Source organism: Schistocerca nitens, chromosome 6 (assembly GCF_023898315.1).
Source record: "Schistocerca nitens isolate TAMUIC-IGC-003100 chromosome 6, iqSchNite1.1, whole genome shotgun sequence".
Classification (NCBI taxonomy): domain Eukaryota; kingdom Metazoa; phylum Arthropoda; class Insecta; order Orthoptera; family Acrididae; genus Schistocerca; species Schistocerca nitens.
In genome coordinates, this window is record NC_064619.1 from 527,349,197 (window position 1) to 527,373,781 (window position 24,585).

The 24,585-nt window shown below is 45.2% G+C and overlaps 1 protein-coding gene across 1 annotated transcript in view; it reads right to left on the reverse strand.

Annotated features, from left to right (window-relative positions):
- Positions 1-24,585, reverse strand: part of LOC126263444 (retinal homeobox protein Rx2-like) — a 144,871-nt gene that overhangs the window by 37,721 nt on the left and 82,565 nt on the right. The window contains exon 3 of the mRNA XM_049960537.1: positions 20,447-20,676. Within this exon, the coding sequence (XP_049816494.1) occupies positions 20,447-20,676 (230 nt within the window). The remainder of the gene's footprint in view (positions 1-20,446; positions 20,677-24,585) is intronic.

Here is a 24,585-nt window from a genome sequence, read left to right on the forward strand (position 1 = left end):
CTTCTTTTGGTCAGGCTGTGCCACAAATTTCTTGTCTCCCAAATTCTGTTCAGTACCCCCTCATTCGTTACGTGATGTACCCACCCAATCTTCAGAATTCTTCTGTAGCATGACGTTTCAAAAGCTCCTAGTCTCTTCTTGTCCAAACGATTTATCATCCATGTTTCATTTCCGTATGTCGTTACACTCCGTACAACTACTTTCAGAAAATACTTCCTGACAAATCTGCACTCGCTGTTAACAAATTTCTCTTCTTTGGACATGCTTTTCTTGCCAGTGCCAGTCTATAGTACATCCTCTCCACTTCGACCATCATTAGTGCCTTGTAAAATGCATGTGGGACGCTTGGTATACTTAAAGAGGACAGTTGTCGTTTGGTGACTAATTACTGTATGAACGCAAGAAACTAAAGTGGGACATTGACATTGGCCAAATAGCAAAATTCATCTACTACTTTAAATTTCTCATTTCCTAATCCAATTCCCTCAGCACCATCTAATTTAATTCGACTACATTCCATTATCTTCGTTTTGCTTTTGTTGATGTTCAAGTCCTTTGCTGTCTTTGACAGAATTACAGTGTCATCGGCAAACAAAGTTTTTATTTCTTCTTCCTGGACATTAATTCCTGCTCCAAATTTTTCTTTTGTTGTTCTTTACTGCTTGCTCAAGGTACAGTTTGAATATCATCGGCGATAGGCTACAAGCCTGTCTCACTTCCTTCTCAACCACTGCTTCCCATTCCTGCCCCTCGACACTTGTAACTGTCATCTGGTTTTTGTACAAGTTGTAAATAGCGTTTCGCTCCCTGTATTTCACCCCTGCCACTCTCAGATTTTCAAAGAGAGTGTTCCACTTCGCATTGTCAAAAGCTATCTCTAAGTCTGCAAATGCTATAAACGTAGGTTTACCTTTCCTCAACCTATCTTCTAAGTGAAGTCCTACATTAGTATTGCCTCGCGTGTTCGTAAGTTTCTCCTGAATCCAAACTGATCTTCCCCGAGGTCAACTTTACCAGTTTTTCCAGTTTTCTGCAAAGAATTCGTATTAGTATTTTGCAACCATCACTTATTTAACTGATAGTTTAATAATATTCACACCTGTCAGCACCTGCTTTCTTTGTAAGTGAAATAATTACATTATTCTTGAAGTCTGAGGATATTGTGCCTGTCTCATTCATCTTGCTCAGCAGATGGAAAGGTTTGCTCATGGCTGGCTCTCCCAAGGCTATCAGCAGGTCTAATGAAATGTCATCTCCTGCCGGGCTCTTGTTTCGACTTATGTCTTTCAGCGCTCTGTCAGTTTCTTCACGCAGTATCATATCTCCCATTTCCATAATATTGCCCTCAAGTACATCTCCTCTGTATAGACCGTCTATATACTGCTTCCACCTTTCAGCTTTCCCTTCTTTGCTTAGGACTGGTTTTCCATCTGAGATCTTGATATTCATACAGCTGGTTCTTTTTTCTCCAAAGGTCTCCTAATTTTCCTGCAGGCGATACCTCTTTCCCCTAGTGACATATGCTTCTAAATCCTTACATTTATTCCCTAGCCACCCCTGCTTGGCAATTTTGCATTTTGTTAATCTCATTTTTACACATTGGCAATCCCTTTCACCTGATTCATTTACCACATTTTTATATTTTCTCCTTTCATCAACTAAATTCAATAGCTCGTGTGTTGCCCAAGGATTTTTACTCACCCTCGTCTTTTTACCTACATGATCCTCTGCTGCCTTCACTATTTCATCTCACAAAGTTACCCATTCTTCTTGTACAGTATTCCTCTCTCCTGTTCTTGTCAATCGTTCCCTAGTACTCCCTCTGAAGCTCTCAACAATTTCTAGTTCTTTCAGTTTATCCAGACCGCGGCGACTGCAGACGTACTTCAGAGTTTAAGTACACGGGACAATACGTTTTTTGAGGCCAAAACGTCTACATTGCATTCATATTCAGTGTGAAGTTCTAGCGGTATATGGACCAAATTCAATGTCACTTACAGCGGTCGCGAAATGCCGAATACAGTTTGATAAATACGTGAGTGATGGTTTTCAAGAAGTCCAAATCTTGCACCACGCGATTTCCATCTTTCCGACAAGCTGAAAGAACATCTGAGGGAAAATGATTTTACACAGATGAGGACATTAGTTCTCGAATTGCTCCGTGACCAAGAAGTGGATTTCTATCGTCCAGGAACTGAACGAGTGGCAGGACGTTCCGATCATTATTTACAGAGGCTTGATGAATCGGCTGAAAAATAATGCCATGTATCTGTGTCACTTTGAAGTGTAATACAGTACAATGCAGCATTCAATAACAGTTATTTGGCCTGCAATAATAATGTGTAAGTTTCTTCTTTAAGTCTCCTAGTAAATATGCGAAAAGGCCTGATATCTCATGATGTGTAAGCAGTCACACCGATAATTAATAAGGGATAGCTTCAAAACTCCATGTGCTGCGCTTGCAAATTTTTGTTTTTCAAACCGGTATTCTGGTGTACGACCCATCGCCTGTGGCATATGATACAGAGAAACAAGTAAGTGTATGAGATTGATATCTCCAACTTGAAACAGTATATATGAGAAATATGTCAACTTATATTATGTATCACTATAACAATGACATGCGAGTCAGTTAATACGATAGAATAAGAAATCCGTCCTAACCCGCATATCATTCCTATAGACATACCCAATGTAAGTAGACTTACACTTCTGATATTATATATAGTTATGTTGTTGAACTGATGAACGTACAGTTGTTTGTTCCTCTGTATCAGATGCCACCGACGATGGTGATACACCCTAATACCGGTTTGGCAAATAAGCATTTCAAGTGCAGCTCATGAAGTTTTTAAGATGTCCCTTAATAAATATCTTCAAGCTGCGAAGCACCAAAAATTCAAGATTTTTCACAACGATAGAATATTTACGATTAGGTGTACAGAGCAACTTAAACGGGAGCGACCTCACGAAACTAGTCATACGAAAGGTAGATGCGAGTCAAAGTCGTTGGTAGAGTAGTCCGTAAGTGTAGCCAAAAATATTCAAATGTGTGTAAATTCCTAAGGTACCTTACTGCTGAGGTCAGCGGTCCCTAGACTTACACACTATTTACACTAACTTAATGTAACTTATGTTAAGAACAACACACACACACACACACACACACACACACACACACACACACACACACACACACACCTACCTACCTGTCTGTGGGAGGACTATAAACTCCGGAGGTAGGGGCCGCGCAATTCATGACAGGGCGCCTCAAACTGCGCGGCCACTCCGTGCGGCAAGTGTAGCCCACTCATGAAGAAGGTAGCTTACAAAATCCTCGTTCGATCGAAACTTTAATACAGCTAGTCAGTATGGGATCGGTGTCAGCTAGGATTGTCGAGAAAATAGAGGAAATCGAAAGAAGAGCACTGAATTTCGTCACAGGCTCGTTTACTAAGCCCGAAAGCGCTATTGGCAATATCACCGAAGTCCAATAGTACGTGCTACAAGAGAGGCGTTGCGAATCACTATGTGGTTTAGTGTTAAAATTATGAGAACGTTCGTCTCGAGAAGAGTGAACCAGTACATTACTCACTCCTACGTACACTTCGCGAGAAGACCATGACAGCAAGCATAGAGAGATTCAAGCTTGGCAATAGTCATTCTTCCGCTATTCGCGAGTGGAACAGGGAAGACAGTATCCTTCACCACACTGTGTAACGTGGCTTGCGGTGCGTAAACGTAAATGCAAGTGGCTAAGGCAACGATTCGTAATCTGCGTCTTGTAGAGTTGAGGGTTTCTGTGGAGATCACTTAATGACAGTGCGAAACTTAAGTGCCATTTTTCACCTCATTAAAGAAAACATCGTAGAAACAATGAAAGTTAACGCCTCCACGAAACTGAAAAAATAGACCAACAACAAACCCTCCTCCCATTTCTTGATTTGATAGTTGGTAGAAAAATGTAACAAAGACAGGGAATAAAGCTTCTGCTGGTTGCCCGCACAATTGAATTTGCCGCTCGGCTGATCGTCGAAATGAAGCCCGCACAACGTCACCTACTGGGAGTGGTCAGTAACCTGAGTCCGTATACTGATGCGACGAGCGAAGGCTAGGAATGAGCTCAGCGGGTCTCGGCAGTGACGCATACGGAGAGGAGAGTTGTGACGCATCAAGAAGAGAAAGCTGTTTTGGAAGCCGCCAGCCGATGCCGTTGGACACTGGGGCTTTAAAATCTCTATCACAGAGAAGAATTTTGGTTGAATAGTGCGGACTATGGTGGTTGTTTAAGAAATGTGGGGAACGTTGTGTGTTGAACAGCAGTGAAGTGTAAGGTACTGTAATGTGACGGCACACCGGTTTCTTATAGTGCTTACAGCGATGGAACTGCACTTCGAATGACGCACGTCGGCCGGAGTTATATTTGTGCCATGGGTAGTAATATACCTTATGGCAGTGCTTTTTCTTGCAACTTATAATTTGCGGTTTACTTAATCGCCCTCTTTGGAATGTACAGTGGGCTCCAAGAGTGATTTAGGCGTTGTGGCTATACTGTGTTGTATCTTAGAAGTGAACTTCTAGTAAATCATTTTAAGTTTACCTCATGCATGCCACTCCTGAACCAACTGTAACATACCCTGTTATTATAATGAATTGACGGATGTTCCTAGGGTTGCGGTGAGGGCTGTATACATAGCACCAGGAAGGAGGTGAAACATGGTATGTTTGTTCAATAATCGGTGCGCTCGCGAAGTATACTGCAAAAATAGCTCCAGATGAAATTGTGGCACTGTAAGCAGTCAGAAGCGAAAGGTTTCCGGTTTTGGTGCCAGTAGCGGTTTGCGCCTCACCGATGTATGTTGATTTCTTTTTGTGAAGTGACTTTTCATGTAAAAGGTTTACAAAGTTGAAATTTTCCTTGCGGAACACAATGGCTATTGAGAAGAAAAACCGTGCAGTGCTGGTAAAGTTGTTTTATTAGAGTCGCGGGAATATCGTCGACAGTAACAGCAGAAAAGAGGTCTCATATCAATAAATGGGCTGAAGAATACGATCAACAAATTAGAAGAAATGGGTGAATTAGGTGGTGTAGCAGGGAGAGGGAGGCGCCACTTTCCCACGGCAGTTGATGAAGCTGCTGTGCCTACAGCCGATAGTGCAGCACACGCCACAAGTTCTACAGCCAGTGTTCGTTCTGTGTAACGGGATTGACCTCTCCCCTGGTCAAGATTTCAAGAGATCTCGCGACGCATTTCGCACTGGTACACCGACAAAAATGTGCACCAAATGAAACCCCAAGACAGACTTCAACGTCGTGACTTTGCCCTTCGTTTTCTGGCACGCACTGAAATGCGTAACATGTGGTCGGCAAGTATTGTTTGGAAGGACGAGGCACATTTTACTCTGCATGGTGCCGTGAATCCACAAAAGCGTCGTACATGGCGTTCTTCTCTACCACATGCTGCAACGAACATACACTGCACTATGCTCATGTGACAGTGTGGTGTGCTTTCACAAACTCGTTCATTCTCTGTCCACTTTTCTTCGAGGAGATGATACGTCGTGGGCCTCTTAGATGTACACTGAGATCTGCACGTTGTAATGTCCTTCTTGTGCAGCACGCGATTCCAGCTTTGAAAGAACGTTACTATGTCCAAACCATTATTTTCATGCAACATGGGGGGACGCCACATGTCGCTTGCCTGGTGAAATATTTGCTTCGAGAAACGTAACGACCACATCATCTCTAGGCAATTTGAAGATGTGTGGCCTTCTAGACCCCTGACATTAATCAATATGACTTCTGGTGGTGGGAGCATCTGAAAGATCGTGTCTTTCAGGGTCGTATCTGCTGGACTCTTCTTGATCTGAAGGATAGCGTAAGACGACATATCGCTCTGATTACACCAGATGTGCCGTGTTACTGATGCATCACGTTGTTGAGTCGGGAGACCGCATTGAAAACATGTTGTAACTTGTGACCATATCCCAATAAATGTGCCGGAACCACCGTTGTCCCGTGCTTGGTCGCTCCTCCCCTTTTCCTGCACCCGCTCCACATTCTGAGTGCTTGCAACGCCGAATTTTTACCTGCTGGCACAGGAACTACTTTTTCCTGCAGAGTACTCCCCGAACGCACTTATTAATGAACATACCTATAATGTTTCAGCATCCTGGGATATATACAGCTCACACTACAGCCCTCGGGACATCGACAGTTACATTATAGCCACCCGGTATTACTGGGTGGCGCTGGTTGGCTGTGAGCGATTGGGTTATTTGGGAAACAAAGGAAAGCTTCCAGGACAGTTTTAGCAGAGCTACTGCATGTTTAATTTAGTACGTTATCAGCTTAAGTGGGTTTACTTGATAAGTTATTAATGTGTAAGTTGTATCAGCTGCATGAATTACAAGTTGCTTCCTGTGAGGGCTAGTATGATTACTGAGTGATTTTTACATGCATTATTTTCCAGGTTGCGTGTAATGTTAATCTTCTTTGTCTTGTTAAGACGTGGACTAAATTCAGCCAGGTAGTGCTTTGAATCTGCTCATACTGGTTAATGTCAAGCCCAGGTTTGAGATGTAGAGTCATGTTGAAATCCATCCTCGTTCTAAAAGTTTTTAGAACCTTTGCGATTCATTGAATTTACATTTTAATAATTTTTTTATGAAGAAGACAAAGTAACGTTCAATAAAATTATTTTTGTCATATAGTCAAACTACTACGTTTTTATGGTATTAAATAAGTCTTGGTTTCAGCAAAGAATTCGTAATGCATTATGACTGTGAAAAATACAAATTAAGATACTTTGATGGTTTCAGCAAAATAAATGTGTAATATTAGTGCAACATATTTGTGTATTGGCCCAATCCAACAAGCATTTCCTACTAGTTGTGGTGGTATATTGATTTGTCAATGGGTTAGTTTTTTTCTGTGGTATTAAGCTGTATTCATCACAGATGAGACGGTCACCTCTGAGATGGGAAACTCATTAATGAGGATAAACTTGCAGAAGGCGTGATTGTAGCAGGCCATTCGAACAGCCACAGTTATCCGTCGGCGCGCGGAGTGGCCCCGTGGTTTAAGGCACCACGTCATGGATTGCGCGGCCCCTCCTGCCAGACGTCCGAGTCCTCCCTCGGGCATGGGTGTCTGTGTTATTCTTAGCATATGTTAGTTTAAGTAGTGTGTAAGTCTAGGGACGGATGACCTCGGCAGTTTCGTCCCTTAGGAATTCATTTCAACATTTTACCATCCGTCTCACATTGCACCCGCATCTACAACAATCCACATCACTTTGTTGCGTATCATCATAAGGATGACCCACAGTATGATATGTAACCGTCTATACACATACTGGGTGTCTAGTGCGTGAGTCCCTGATTTCAAAATTAAATATCTCGAAAGACAAGTGCAACAAACGGTATGTTTATTGTCAATACTGTAAGACATTTATACAGAAGTTTCTAAACAGTTCGAAAAGCTGTTAACAGATGGTGCTGTAAGCGCAATACGTTGTTCCTATAAACAGAACAGTGCGCCGCAGCTAAGAGCGACCAGTTCCAACGTTCAAACATGGAAGGAACACAGCATATCGAAGGAAAAGGACTGTTCAAGCTGACGGAGGCTCTGTAATGGTGTGGGGCGTGTGCAGTTTGAGTGATACTGGACCCCTAACGCGACTAGATACGACTCTCGCAGGTGACACGTACGTCAGCATCCTGTCTGATCACCTGCGTCGATTCATGTCCATTGAGCATTCCGACGGATTTGGGAAATTCCAGCAGGACAACGTGACACCCCACACGTGGAGAATTGCCACGGACTGGCTCCAGGAACACACTTCCGATGGCCACCAAACTACCCAGACATGAATATCGTTGAGTATATCTGGGACGCCTTGGAACGTGCTTTTCAGAAGAGATCTCCACCCCCTCGCGTACTCTTACGGATTTATGGTCCGCCCTGTATTATTCATGGTGTCAGTTCCCTCCAGCACTACTTCAGACATGAGTCGAGTCCATGCCACGTCGTGTTGAGGCACTTCCGCCTGCTCGCCGGGTCCCTACACGATATTGGGCAGGTGTACCAGTCTCTGTGGTTCTTCAGTGTAGAGTACGTGGTACGTGCTGGCACGAAATAACCCCTCTCAGCTGAAATCAAGGAAAGGATACCAAGTAGTCGAAAAAAAAAAAAAGGAGGCTGATACTGTAGTGTCACCGCCAGACACTACACTTGCTAGGTGGTAGCCTTCAAATCGACCGCGGCCGCTAGTATACGTCGGACCCGCGTGGCGCCACTATCAGTGATTGCAGACAGAGCGCCGCCACACGGCAGGTCTAGTCTAGAGAGACTCCCTAGCACTCGCCCCAGTTGTACAGCCGACTTTGCTAGGGATGGTTCACTGTCTACATACGCTCTCATTTGCAGAGACGACAGTTTAGCATAGCCTTCATTTGCTACGACCTAACAAGGCGCCATATTCAGTTACTGTAATTACTATGTATTCTGAACAGATAATATTGTGAATCATGTACCGTCAAGAGCGACGTTCATCATTAATGGATTAAAGTTAAGTATCAAACTAATTACGTCCTCTTTCTGAATTCTCATTCCTTGTCATGTTCCAGACCTCACGCTAGCCTGCTTGAGCTAAAACGCGTGCATTTTGGCCTCCACTCGTAACACGGTGTTGGCTCTTCTGACAACACAACAGATACTTCATGGAATTCCCTGATATTTACATGATACCCGTACCATGACAGTCCCTGACAGTTTCCGATGGGTTTATGGCCACCCTGTCGAAGCTGAGTGTAAGCTAGGAAATTTTCTTGAGCGTATGCAAGAACTAAATGTGTGCTCCATAGCCGGCCGTTGTGGTCAAGCGGTTCTAGGCGCTTCAGTCTGGAACCGCGCGATCGCTACGGTCGCAGGTTCGAATCCTGCCTCGCGCATGGATGTGTGTGATGTCCTTAGGTTAGTTAGGTTAAAGTAGTTCTAAGTTCTAGGGGACTGATGACCACAGATGTTAAGTCCCATAGTGCTCAGAGCCATTTGAACCATTTTGTGCGCCATAATAGGAGGTAGTTAGTAAGTGAAATTCGGAACACTTACCATCTTAGCAGCACTCACAGTAACGGTTTCCGACAGTACCGAATGTTGGAGCACTGTTCTCAGCAGCGGAAGGGCGTCCAACAAGGTAATTCCACACAGGGAGAGGAACTAGCAGGAAGAAAATTCTTTTCAACTTTCCGTGCGGGTCGGACGGGATTACTTTCGCCTCGAGTCGGACGGTAAGGGCCGCCTACGAGATTGGACTAATAAGAGCGCGAGAGGGGTTTGGAGGGGGGGGAGGGGGAGGGGCAGCGGTAGGCAGCTTTTCGGCTTTCGCCGCTAACTGGCGCCATTACGTAATCCGGCCTCCACACTGGGGGCATTAGCGCACACAACAACGCGCCGCGCTGCGCACATTAGCCGGCCTTCTTGTAGCAATTACAGCCAGACCCCGGGGCCGAGAGTCGCGTCGCGCATTCAGGGTAATTTGCCAAGGGCCGCCGCACAGTGAATTAGCAGGGCATTAGTGCAATTTTAATCCTCTTGGGCGCGCTCGGCCAACTGCAAACAAGGCAGCTACAGCTCGGGAGCGGGTGGCCTTCCAGGTCGGTAAGGGTCCGCCTGGGGAGACGGGGCGAAGCCGGACAATGGAGCCGGCGGCTAGCAGCTGGCGGTCGCTGGCGCCAGCGAGGAGGCGGCGCTGCTGACCGCTGTTGTCGAACTATCGCAGGCGTTCCCTGCATTCGAAGCCTGCGGCCAGAGGCAGAAAGCCTTACGCCCTAGACGCGTGTGATGCTACTGTAATGAAACCCGCAACAAACTTTTTTGTACGCTTATTCGGCTTTCGGAACCTACCTATACAGCCGTCTCAACAGTTGCGACGATACGAACATGAGGACAACAGCCAGTACCCCGACAGAGAAAATCTCTGACCCGTCCGAGAAACAAATCCTGGCCGCTTCGGTGACGTCACTTTCGTCGCCTTGTACGCCATACGTCGCGAATGCCCGGCTCCGTGCAATCTGTATGACAATGAACAGGGACCCACTAAATGTCTTAACTTTGTTATTTGTTATAGATACCTTGCATAGATTTAAACGTACAGTAAAGAGTTATTATAAGCTCGTATGAGATAGTTACTAGCTCCCCTCCGTAGACAGCTGCCGGCACCCTTAAGATCTACAGCAGGGGTCTCCGAACTAAGGCCCGCGGGCCGAAACCGGCCCGCGTTAGCTGGCCGGACATCCCCGGTATCCGGCCCGCCAAACATTTGAGGTGGTACCTATACTGCCAACAATGGAGTTTCGAGGCCTATCGCGACCAATACACCGTGACATTGGCTCTGCTACTCGCTACAAGACTACATAACTAAAGTTATTGTTGCGCCGCTTGAAATAACAATGCGTTGACATACTCTACCTGTTACGTCTTGCAGTAATATTGTTGCTAACAATGATTTTGAGATTTCGTTAACTTTGCAGGACACTTTAGTGAAGAATGTGCAGTTACATACTTTTTTGTCGGTGAAATTCGCCAGAATATAATACGCCAGAATTTCGGTCAGGTACGTCCACCAATCAAAATTATGTAATTAAATAAAAATCGTAGTTCGTTTCAGTGCTAGCTATTCCCACAACCTTAGATTTTTGCGATTTCATCTTTCCTTTAGCCTTACTTTACGGTGATCATGGAGTGCTAGGGTGCTTTAATCCCACTAGGTAGATCTTGGCCCTTATGACTTCTTGGAGGAGTCAATGTGGCCCGCGGACAAAAACGTTTGGAGACCCCTGATCTACAGTATCACGTGCTGTGACCTACGTGCCGCGGACTGAGTTTCTTCTGGGCCTCGATCGCCTGACTACGCAGCGTACGTTTCCAAACTACTTCTGGAGTGCTGTTCAATATCAAGAACATCTGCAGTGCGCTGCAATACAGTATAAGTATGTGCAATCAGAAGTTTAACTGTGACTTATCAATTGGAAACCTGTTCTACGTGCATCTGTACGTCTCCATAGCTGAGTGGTCAGCTTGGCAGAATGCCAGGCGAGGGGCCCGGGTTCGATTTCCAGCAGGCAGTCCGCTGTGGCCGAGCGGTTCTAGGCGCTTCAGTCTGGAACCGCGCGACCACTACGGTCGCAAGTTCGAATCCTGCCTCGGGCATGGATGTTTGTGATGTCTTTAGGTTAGTTAGGTTTAAGTAGTTCTAAGTTCTAGGCGACTGATGACCTCGATGTTCAGTCCCATAGTGCTCAAAGCCATTTGAATTTTTGATTCCAGGCAGGATCGGAGATTTTCTCTACTCGGGGAGTGGGTGTTGTGTTGTCTTCATAATTATTTCTTCCTCATCGAGACGCAAGACTCAGAAGTGGCGTCAAGTAAAAAGACTTGCACCAGGCGACCGGTCTACCCAACAGCATTCCTAACTGAAACTGAATCTCGTATTTGGGACAGCATAATTCAATAGAATTTATTAAAAGTGAACTCCGCCCGAACAGTCCATGAAGGCCGAACGGTACCGACCGCCGCCGTGTCAACCTCAGCCCACAGGCGTCACTGGATGGGGAGACGGAGGGGCACCGCTCTCCCGGCCATACGTCAGTTTGCGAGACCGCAGCCGGTACTCATCGATCAAGTAGCTCCTCAGTTTGCCACACAAGGGCTGAGTGCATCCCGCTTGCCAACAGCGCTCGGCAGACCGTTTGGTCACCCATCCAAGTGCTAGTCCAGCCCGACAGCGCTTAAGTCGGTGACCTGTCGGGAACAGATGTTACCACTGCGGCAAGGCCATTGGCCAATAGAACTTATTGCTGTATACAAAAGTTGTAGCTAAAACGAATATCTCTCCTCTATACAGTTAATCAGAAATATAAATCCTTAATTGCAACTCACGAAAATCGAGCAAACAACAACATCGATTGCTATCGACAGGGGATCTCCAGTTGATTCTGTATTTCTAGATTTCCGGAAAGCTTTTGACACCGTTCCTCACAAGCGACTTCTAATCAAGCTGCGGACCTATGGGGTATCGTCTCAGTTGTGCGACTGGATTCGTGATTTCCTGTCAGGAAGGTTGCAGTTCGTAGTAATAGACGGCAAATCATCGAATAAAACTGAAGTGATATCAGGTGTTCCCCAGGGAAGCGTCCTGGGACCTCTGCTGTTCCTGATCTATGTAAATGACCTGGGTGACAATCTGAGCAGTTCTCTTAGGTTGTTCGCAGATGTTGCTGTAATTTACCGTCTAGTAAGGTCATCCGAAGACCAGTATCAGTTGCAAAGCGATTTAGAAAAGATTGCTGTATGGTGTGGCAGGTGGCAGTTGACGTTAAATAACGAAAAGTGTGAAGTGATCCACATGAGTTCCAAAAGAAATCCGTTGGAATTCGATTAATCGATAAATAGTACAATTCTCAAGGCTGTCTATTCAACTAAGTACCTGGGTGTTAAAATTACGAACAACTTCAGTTAGAAAAACCACATAGATAATATTGTGTGGAAGGCAAGCCAAAGGTTGCGTTTCATTGGCAGGACACTTAGAAGATGCAACAAGTCCACTAAAGAGACTTGTTACACTACACTCGTTCGTCCTCTGTTAGAATATTGCTGCGCGGTGTGGGATCCTTACCAGGTGGGATTGACGGAGGACATCGAAAGGGTGCAAAAAAGGGCAGCTCGTTTTGTATTATCACGTAGTAGGAGAGAGAGTGTGGCAGATATGATACGCGAATTGGGATGGAAGTCATTCCAGCAAAGACGTTTTTCGTCACGGCGAGATCTATTTACGAAATTTCAGTCACCAACTTTCTCTTCCGAATGCAAAAATATTTTGTTGAGCCCAACCTACATAGGTAGGAATGATCATCAAAATAAAATAAGAGAAATCCGAGCTCGTACAGAAAGGTTTAGGTGTTCGTTTTTCCCGCACGCTGTTCGGGAGTGGAATGGTAGAGAGATAGTATGATTGTAGTTCGACGAACCCTCTGCCAAGCACTTAAATGTGAATTGCTGAGTAGTCATGTAGATGTAGATCTAACTATAATTTTATTTATTTAAATTTATAAAAGAGACACTGCTGGAAGATTTTGTTCAGTCTGCGGGAGGTCATGAAACGAGTAAGGTCTGCCTACAAAAATATACCGCAGACGAGTTGGCACACATTAGAGGCCGTACATTTTGTTGAGTTTTAACTAAATTTCGCTTCCGGGAGATTATTTAATTTAGTGACTTTTCAACGATTGATTAGACAGGTAGTATGTAACCCGTATCAGGAACTGTGCTTAACTTGAATAACGCTCACTGTGATAACTACGAACTGTATGACCTCCAATAGTTAATGTGCACATCATTTTTCGTGTTGATGTGAGTGCTACACTTCAAGGACAGAGATTCAGGAAGCGTGTTCCTCCGCCTCTGTAGCCGCCAGGACAGCGCAGCGGATTGCTAAACGAAGGGGCGAAGAGGACCGGGTACGATTACTGACCGGGCTGGAGAGTCTCTCCGCTTGATTACTGGGTGTGGTGTCTCGTCCTTACCTTCGTACCGTCATAACTGACATTACTATTCAGATGGCTTAAGGGGCACGACTCGAAAGCCAATAAATGAGAAAAAAAGAACAGTGTTAATTTCATGTTTGTCACACGTGAACTTTTGTGTCACTCTAGTATTAGTTTACTGTACTCTAACAGTCATCATCATAGTATAGAGCGTCAAGCGATTGTAGTATACCGCTGACCGCTTATCTGTGCGTATATAATAATAATAAATCTCGAGCTGACCATAAACAGTAGTTCAGTCAACCTCTAAGGCCAGTTAAGATATGTGAACTTTAAATCCATTGTGGGCCACACAGGTAAACAGGACTACGCTACAAACTGCCAGGAGAGTTATTTGCTGTCCCCACGGCCCTCCATACCGCATACTATGATACCATACGTGTAGGACGGCACAGCAGTCGGTGGGTGCCGACTGAGCACCTAGTATACACGGAAGAATACGTGGATACATGAGATAATGCTTCGCATGAATAAGCGAAACATATGTTTGGCACTTATAAAACATTCAGTTGTAAAAAACCAATTTTCTTCCTATTTACGTGATGAGGCATAATTGAAGTATCAACTGAGGAAAAATGCTGCAAGTATCTAGCCTAACATACAAAAATGAGTGCTTCTTTGTGCTTCTTCTATGCGTTCCTATTACAATGAAACTTTGGCACACGCCCAGGAAAGTTTATGTGGGGGATACGAGTCCCGTCAACCCATAGGTATGGGAGTGAAAGGGGAACGACAGAGAAATTTAACAGAGGAACGCCTGAAGGAATGTCAATAAAATTTTGTATGTATTGAGTCTTATTTGCGTCAAATTATTGTGGGATAATATAGCCTAATAACTCGTGGGGATGGGGATGAGAAGAAGTGACATTCAAAAATATTCGATAACGACTGACATTAGGATCAAATCCATAGTACCAGTAGTACCAGGGGCCGCTAGACTCCTTGGGGACAGTCACGATCGCGTTTCACCACAACATCTTGGGACGGGGTGGGGGTGGGGGGGGTGTAAGGTGGGGCGTGCGTGGGAGGGGGTCTGCAAGCAAGTACCATGTCAACATCACTCCTGAAGGAGTTTCTTTCAAAACTGACGCACCTATCACTTGTAAACTGTAAAAAATTTACTGTCACAGTAAGACACCCCTAGTATCACTATGGCATAGGGATCGGGGTGAAAAGGGGTACTATAGCAGAGTAAATTAGAAATGCCAGGAGCAATTTCAATCAAATATGGTATATACATGACTCACTCTTTGTGTAAAAGTATTGTGGCAGTAAGACGCCCCTACTAGCGAGGGATGGAGGGGATGATGTGAACGGGTAAAACGTATAAATATCCGAAAACGGTCAGTCGGTATTGTATTTCTTTGCTGTAAGTAACTGATTTGGAATACTTTAAAAGTATGAAGCGCAATTTATCTCATTTAAACTGTTCAGTGCATCCATCAAATTGTAAAAATGGGGACTGGAGCGAGACAATTATTTTGCCGACGTATGTCGGGCCAAAGATTATGGCACACGGCTTAATACCGCCGACGCACCAAACGTCGTCTCTGGAAACGTATGGTGTAAAATAGCGGAGAATCAAACAGTTGCCAACGGCGGTCCTGTTTCTCCAACAGAAAATCAAATGGTTCAAATGGCTCTAAGCACCATGGGACTTAACATCTGAGGTGAGCAGTCCCCTAGACTTAGAACTACTTGAACCTAACTAACCTAAGGACATCACACACATCCATGCCCGAGTCAGGATTCTAACCTGCGACCGTAACAGCAGCGCGGTTCCGGACTGAAAACAGACAATCATTCACTGGCAAAATTACCAGTTTCCTCAAAACCCAGATGAAACTGTAGAGCGAAATTAGCTACACATACAGATGGAATATGTTTACAAATTTGTGTGCAATATGTAAGACATGTCCAAAAGAACAGACACCACTGATGACCTGCAGCTCTCTAGAACGAAATTAGAATTATATTAATACCTTCAGCTGCTAACGGGCGGTGATATATATCAACGGGGACAGGTGGAAATGTGTGCCCCGACCGGAACACGAACCCGGGATCTCCTGCTTGCATGGCAGACGCTCTATCCATCTGAGCCACCGAAGGCACAGAGGATAGCGCGACTGCAGGGACTATCTCGCGCACGCCTCCCGTGAGACCCACATTCTCACCTTGGGGTGGGACACTACGAATGTAGTGTGTGGACATACAACACATTCATTACTCGTGGAAGACATTCTTTCCAAGTCCCGTAAGAGTTCGGGGAATATGTGTGCATCCGCACAGAAGAAGAGGGTCATGGCTGGTGTTGCCAGAACTATGTACTTATATGGATATGGTGTCCCGGTCTGGGCACATATTTTCACCAGTTCCCGTTAATATAATATCAACGCCCGTTACCAGCTGAAGGTATTAAAATAATTCCAACTTCGGAAATCTATAGAGCTAATGTACATGTACAGGTGATTATGTTATCTGGAAAATTGCATGGTTTATTCACGAGAAGAAACTTCAGAAACTAAACATGTCAATAATACGTTGTTCCACCTCTGGCCCTTATGCAAGCAGTTATTCGACTTGGCATGGATTGATCGACTTGGAGGGCCCCGACCATAATGCTCGAAACTTTCTGAATTGGGGAGAGATCTAGAGACTCTGCTTGCTAAGGTAGGTGCTTGGTAAACATGAAGACAAACAGTAGAAACTCTTGCCGTGTGTGGGCGGACATTATCATGCTGGTATATGAGCTCAGCATTGCAAAACAAGGCGTAGAATATCGTCGGCGTACCACTGTACTGTAAGGATGCCGCGGAAGTCAGCCGAAGGGGTCCTGCCATGAAAAGAAATGGTTCCCCAGACCATCACTCCCAGTTTTCTTGCCATACGGTGGGCGGCAGTCAGGTTGTTTGGAGTTGAATTGTCTTCAGCGATGAGTTCCGCTTCGAATTTACCCTAATGACCAACGAAGATGTGTCTGGGGACGCTTGGACGCCTCCAGGATACCAACCTGACTGTCGCCCGCCCTGCGGCCCGACCAACTGAACTGATGGTCTGGGGCGCCAATTATTACCTCAGCAGGACCATTTTGATTGTCATCCGCGACACCCTTGCAGCATAGCGGTAGGTCGACGATATTCTACGCCCCATTTTGTTGAACTTCATGGCAAGTCATCCTGCGCTTACAATTCAGCAATATAATGCCCGCCCGCTTAAGCAAGAGTTTCTATTGCTTGTCCTCTTGCTTGCTAAACCCTATCTTGGCCGTCAAGGTCTCACGATCTTTCCCCAGTTGAGACCGTTTGAGGCATTATGGGTAGAGCCCGTTAACTAGCTCGGGATTTTGAAGATCTAACGCGTCAGCTGGATAGAATTTGATACGATAGCCCTCAGGAGGACATCCAACACAGCACCAATGCCAAGCCGAATACCTGCTTGCAGAAGGGTCAGAGGTGGGCCAACGCGTTATTTACTTGCTCAGTTTGCGAAGCTTTCTCTTGAATATGTTCAAATGTGTGTGAATTTCTAAGGGACCCAACAGCTGAGGTCATCGGTCCCTAGTCTTACACACTACTTAAACTAACTTACGCTATGAACAACACGCACACCCATGTGCGAGGGAGGACTCGAACCTCCAGCGGGCCGGGCCGCGCAGTCCATAACATGGCGCCTAAGACCGCTCGGCTAAACCGCGCGGCTCTCTTGAGTAAATCATCCAGATTTTATGAAATTATATTTTTTTATGTACATCTCTCTCTCTCTCTCTCTCTCTCTCTCTCTCTCTCTCTCTCTCTCTCTCTGTGTCTGTCTCTCACTCCCCCTCCCTCTTCCACTCTCTCCCCCTCCCTCTTCCACTCTCTCTCCCTGTTCGACTCTCTCGGTGTATTATTTCAGTCACAAAGGTTTTTTTTTTCTGTATATCGTTTCGTTTGCTTTATTCAGGAACTATTTCCTGATAATTATATGACTTCTTCCATAGAGCTTCAACGTTCTATTTCGACTCGTCTTTGTTCCTTGTCTTTCTTTTCTCAGAAGAAATACGTTTACGTCTTCGCATATCATACTTGTAGTTCCCAACAGTAATGATTAGGATTGCGTCTTCACTGACGAGCCCACAATTCGATCTCGAAATATGTGCAACAAAACCGCCGAATTACTGATGCGACGAGTTTCCACAAGCGATGAACATCAGGGTGCACTGATTATTTTGCAAAGCGCAACACCCGGTGGGCGGCGATCTCAATGTGGCAGTAATAAGGACGGCGGCACAGGCCGGATCGCCGGGATTGGATTGTTAAGGGTCGTTACTGATTTCATCTGTGCTAATGATGCAATTGTCATTCGAAAGAGCGCTCGTGAAATCTATTGTACGCAAATCGGTTCGCGTGGCGCAAGTGCCCCTATCACATTTTGCCCGGGGACACCATAACGCTTTATGAATGGAGGCGGGCAATTTTGCGCTAAAATTAACACGCCTCTTCACGCCTGAATGCTGTCAGCTATTATATGCGCCCGTGTGAATATAGATAGTCTCTTTCATTGGTCAATAGTGGCAATAGCATCACAATCGGTCGGCGAAAATTTTTTCCCTACATCTATAGATTCGTGAGTTATTTCATTGGTCACTGCCTACATTACTCGTTAATCTATGATTCTGCAACCAAATTAGCGAATGAAATTTACATTCGTGTTTAAATATGCATACATCCCTACGTAACTGTTCAAACTGTAAATAACAGAGATTGCTAAAAGCACTGCTGGCGATAGAAAACAGTGGACACATTATTCAACAACATTTGCGTATGTGGTTTGTTAATTCTCAAGATAAAGGTGCCGCAGCGGAGATGAAAAGTGTGTCGTTTGAGGTCCCTCACAAAACTACGTTCATCTTTAATAGTAGATACCTCAGATTTTATTTTTTAATGATTAGGTGCCTTTTTTTCGGAAACTTACCATCATAGAGCAGTGAAACTTACACAACTTACAGAAACTGGGCTGAACATCAACGATGCATTTTTAACACTAGTTCAGTTTAGTACTGTAGAAATTACGAATTAATAAAGCTGTAACACGTGGAAAAAATTTTACAACTTGCAAAAAATTCTCTAAAAAATAAATTATGCAAAAGACTTATCTACAAAAATAGGTCAATGGAGAGACACTCTTCCTCCACCAGCCACTAAAATTTTGTAACATTATCGTGAACTCTTTACTAGATAAATGTACCTAAGATTAACAAATTTAACATCGTAGGTATGTAATGTACAATTCATCCTTAATTGAGCCTATGTGCCACTTCACTACCCCGTCTACATTGGGCTACTTGCGATCTTTCCTCAAGTCTTCCAATGTCCATGAAGTCTTCGAAATGTGCTCGCTGTGCCATTCAGCTTCTCTTGGTTTCTACTTCTGAGTTCTAAACGCAAACAATATCCCACAAGCACACAGAAGACCTCTGCAGACAAACTAAATGATCTCGTACTGTCACACAATATATGTCACTTGTTTCTGTGTACGCAACTCCAGTTTACTCCATACGTGTCGCCATCATGCAAGGTTTACGGAAATCTCTAATAAACCTAAAGGATATATCTCTACGTAACCAAATAAGACCTATTAAAGGGTGAAAAATGACCTGCGTGGTCCTTTCAGCTGTTGTTCACCATTTAAATTCTGCTTCTTTGTTAGCTACACCCGCAACAGAAAATGTAGTTCACGCTAATGCAAAGACCGATGTGAGGTCTGTAATTTCATACTAGACAAAATACTTGAGTTTGTGGCTACGTTTATACTGTCGTACACAATGTATCTCACTTTCGTTACGACTGTTGGTGTGAAATCCCAAACTGCAATGCTATCGCCGGCCGGAGTGGCCAAGCGGTTCTAGGCGCTATAGTCTGGAGCCGCGCGACCGCTGCGGTCTCACGTTCGAATCCTGCCTCGGGCATGGATGTGTGTGATGTCCTTAGGTTAGTTAGGTTTAAGTAGTTCTAAGTTCTAGGGACTGATGACCATAGAAGTTAAGTCCCATAGTGCTCAGAGCCATTAGAAGCATTTTTTTTTCTTTCTTTCTTTTTGACATCCTCATGAGCAGACACTATCCCATTCTTATGTGTGCAATGTCATGTACCGACAGCATGTTGATTATGATCTGTCCATTTCACGAAGAACGATACCCGCGGTTGCCCTTCATGCTGGTCGAGAACTCCGCACGGTGATGGTAAAGAGTTCCGTCAGTCATCCTTTCATGTTCGGAACTATCCATAACAACACAAACATTCCTCTGGAATCCCACCCCAACCCCCCCCCCCCCCTCACTCACATAACTATCCACACAACACCGATACATTTTCAGAGCCGGCCGGTGTGGCCGAGAGGTTCTAGGCGCTTGAGTCTGAAACCGTGCGACTACTACTACGGTCGCAGGTTCGAATCCTGCCTCGGGCGTGGATGTGTGTGACGTCCTTTGGTTAGTTAGGTTTAAGTATTTCTAAGTTCTAGGGGACTGATGACCACAGATGTTAAGTCCCATAATGCTCAGAGCCACATTTTCAGACAAAAAGGAATTACAGACACTGGCTGCGACTAGGCATCAGATAATGAGCAAATACCTAGGAATTACAATTACGAACAACTTAAATTGGAAAGAACATATATAAAATGTTATGGGAAGGTAAACCGAAGACCACGTTTTATTGGCAGAACACGTAGAAAATGCAACAGATCTAGTAAAGAGACTGGGTACACTGGGCTTGTCCCTCCTGTTTTGGAGTACTGCTGCGCGATCTGCGATCCTTACGAGATAGGATTAACGGATGCGGAATTTGTAAGCGCTCACCTGGACGCGCGCCTCGCTGAGGTCGAGCCGCATTGCGAGCTCCTCGCGGGTGAACACGTCCGGATACTGCGTCTTCTCGAAGGCGCGCTCCAGCTGGTGCAGCTGGAACGTGGTGAAGGTGGTCCTGGAGCGGCGCACCTTGCGGGGCTTGGCCTCCTCGGCGTCCGCCTCTGCCGCGTCCAGGTCTCCGGATGTCGTCGAGCCGCTCTCCGCGCGGCCGCAGTCCGTCTCTGTAACACAGAGCGGGAGCGCTCAACGCGACATACAGTAGTAATCCGACGGCTTCATATCCCGACCTCCAGAGGGTAAGAGGATGCTTCCAGCCCTTAGACCAGGGAACGGCCTCTGGCCTCCACAACAGACCATATACAGGGTGGTCCTGAACTATACGTCAAAAAGGCAAAGCCAGGTATAGGGGATCTAAATACACTACTGGCCATTAAAATTGCTCCACCAAGAAGAAATGCAGATTATAAACGGGTATTCATTGGGCAAATATATGATACTAGAACTGACATGTGATTACATTTTCACGCAATATGGGTGCATAGATCCCGAGAAATCAGTACCCAGAACAACCACCTCTGGCCGTAATAACGGCCTTGATACGCCTGGGCATTGAGTCAAACAGAGCTTGGGTGGCGTGTACAGGTACAGCTGCCCATGCAGCTTCAACAAGATACAACAGTTCACTAAGAGTAGTGACTGACGTATTGTGACGAGGCACTTGCTCGGCCACCATTGACCAGACGTTTTCAATTGGTGAGAGATCTGGGAAATGTGCAGGCCAGGGCAGCAGTCGAACATTTTCTGTATCCAGAAAGGCCCGTACAGGACCTGCAACATGCGGTCTTGCATTATCCTGCTGAAATGTAGGGTTTCGCAGGGATCGAATGAAGGGTAGAGCCACGGGTAGTAACCCATCTCAAATGTAACGTTCATTGTTCAAAGTGCCGTCAGTGCGAACAAGAGGTGACCGAGATGTGACCGAGACGTGTAACCAATGGCACCCCATACCATCACGCCGGGTGATACGACAGTATGGCGATGACGACTACACGCTTCCAATGTGCGTTCACCGCAATGTCCCCAAACACGGATGCGACCATCGTGATGCTGTAAACAGAACCTGGATTCATCCGAAAAAATGACGTTTTGCCATTCGTGCACCCAGGCGCTCCTGTCTGTGTGTCGCTAGTGTCGCCATAGGAGCGAGAGAGAGAGAGAGAGAGAGAGAGAGAGAGAGAGAGAGAGAGAGAGCGCTGCAGAGCGAGTGAGACCGCACAGCACTGCTCTGCGCTGGACTGCCCTACGGTCAGATCCAACGTAAACAAAATATTCTACGAGGGCGGTTCAGAAAGTAACCTCCGATTGGTCACAGTGCGGGTTGTGGGGGGAGTAGCGACGCCATCTGTGCGTTCACGCACTCAACCGGTCAGTCGGCATCAAGCCGTGGTCGAGTGAACGTCGTACCTGCGCTAGTTTAGTTTTTGTGGCAGTTTGAAATGTGTGCTGCAATAGAAAACCCCGCCAAATGTGAAGTGCGTGCTGTCATAAGGTTTTTTACAGCCAAAGGATATTCTGCAGCAGCTATTCATCGTGAGCTTTGTGCCGTGTACGGACCAAGAGTTATGAGTGAAGGAGTTGTCCGTGAATGGGTACGTTTATTTAAAAGTGGACGAGAAAACGTTCATGATGAAGAGAGGAGTGGTAGACCATCATTGGTGACTGACGAACTCGTTCAGACAGTTGATGCAAAAGTTCGTGAAAATCGACGTTTCTCAATGTCGGAGTTGTCTACTGGTTTTCCACAGATTTCTAAGACTCTCTTGTACGAGATAGTGACAGCAAGATTGGGTTACCGTAAGTTCTGTGCACGATGGGTGCCCAAAATTCCTATCGACCACCACAAAACTCAAAGAATGGCCTCTGCATTAGACTTTCTGTCACGTTATGAGGACGAAGGAGAACCATTGTTAAACAGAATCGTGACCGGTGACGAAACCTGGATTAAGTACGTGAACCCTGAGACAAAAGAACAATCAAAGATGTGGGCACATTCAAATTCGCCTACCAAACCAAGAAAAGCCTCGCAAGATTTTTCTGCCAGAAAACTGATGGCAACGGTGTTTTGGGATGCCAAAGGGGTGTTGTTGGTTGAATTCATGGAACGTGGTACGACCATTAATCAAGACGTGTACTGTGAAACAATAAAAAAGTTACGACGGGCTATACAGAACAAACGCCGTGGTATGCTGACTTCCGGTATCGTTTTTTTGCACGATAAAGCCCGTCCTCACTCTGCTCGCAGAACAACGGCCCTTCTTGAGTCCTTCAAGTGGGACGTCATCAACCATCCACCTTACAGCCCAGACCTGGCGCCAAGTGATTATCACCTCTTCATGCATTTGAAGAAATGGCTCGGGTGACAGCGGTTTGATGACGACGAAGAGCTCAAAGATGCGGTCACAGGCTGGCTCCAGGCACAAGCGGGTGATTTTTATGCAGAAGGAATTTCAAAGCTTGTGAAGAGATACGATAAGTGCCTCAATCGCTATGGAGACTATGTAGAAAAATAGTGCAAAGATGTAGTTGTAAGATGTATATATTAAAATATTTTTATTTAACTTGGTGTATTTTTTTAAATCAACCGGAGGTTACTTTCTGAACGGCCCTCGTATTTTAGAAATAATTTTATGTGAGGGATATTGAGTCTCATTCTTACTGTTAGTAGTTACAAGTAAGTATTTTTTGTTATACTTCGTGCTACAATTTTTTGTATCCCTTTTCAGAGTTTAGAAATCGGATCTTTAGTTTGCTGTTTTGTACGTATTAATTTTAACTGGCCAAGTTTGAAAACTTATTAAAATAAAATTAAGGTTATAAAGCTCTTTAATTCTTACTGTCAACATTGTTAAAGAAGACAATTAACATTTTACACGTTTTTCTTTTTCGATGAAACGATTTTGTCTAGGCTTGGTACAATATTCCATGAGATTGCTAACCTTAAAGAATTGGTCAAATTTTTATCGCCAAGGAATGAACGGTTCTTAGTTTTAGCAACCTTTAAAAGAGAGGAAAAGCGCTCACAAATATACGTGGAACCAAACATTGAGAGAACTTTGGCGGCGTGCTTGTGCAAAAGAGGATATTTCTCTCGTGGAAGACAGCTGTAAATGTCACCCAAAGTTTTACACATAAGAAAGCGGTCCTTCAGGCGGATATGGCACTGTAGGCCAATCAGCTCTAGTTGAAGCACTTGTGAGGCATCCTCTGCCCGAAGGGAAAACGGGCGAACAAATGTATGTATCGGCTGGCGTTCGGGCGGTCCGCACGGCCAGCTAAGCGGCGCGGCTCGGCCACTGCGACAACACACGAATTCGCCCGGGGCGCTGGCCGCGGGCGATCGCGGGCGCTAGCACCCCAGGGGCACAGTTTGGACGAGTCTGGTCTAGTGAATGTAGTCGTCAGCAACTTACACTGGACGTATCGAAATCTATTCACAGTGACCACTGGGATTTTTCTGACGTGGAGAGGTCGTGGTGCCAAAACGAAAAACGCCTGAGTAAATACACTATGGCCGTGACAAGCAAGCCGCTGAGGTGACATGAAACCGAAAGGCTTCCATTAGGCGTGGCAAAATTCATCTCTGCTATGTGTTTACGATAACTACTCACTGTACGCTTTAAAACAGTAAGTGGATGAGGTTGTCACGACGCACTCTGCGTCCTGGAACTAGATCATACTCGAGAGCTTCATTAGAACACTTCCAAAGTTTCAAGATCGCTGGTCTCAGTTGTGCAACAGGACTCTTGATTTCCTGTCAGACGTGTGAAGTTTATAGTAACTGAAGCGAAGTCATCCAGCGAAAGCGATGTGATAACAGGGGTGGCCAAGGAAGTCTTATACTCCCCCCGAAACTCTTAATTTATAGCAGCCGGCCGCTGTGACCGAGCGGTTCGTGGCGCTTCGGTCCAGAACCGCGCTGCTGCTACATTAGAATCAGTAAAAAGAAAATAATGTGGGTAAGGTGAACCATTTATTACATGAAATGTATTCTCAGTCGCGAATACGAACAACCATCATATTTATAAGGGAATGACGACAATGAAAATTTGTCCTGTACCAGGACTCGAACC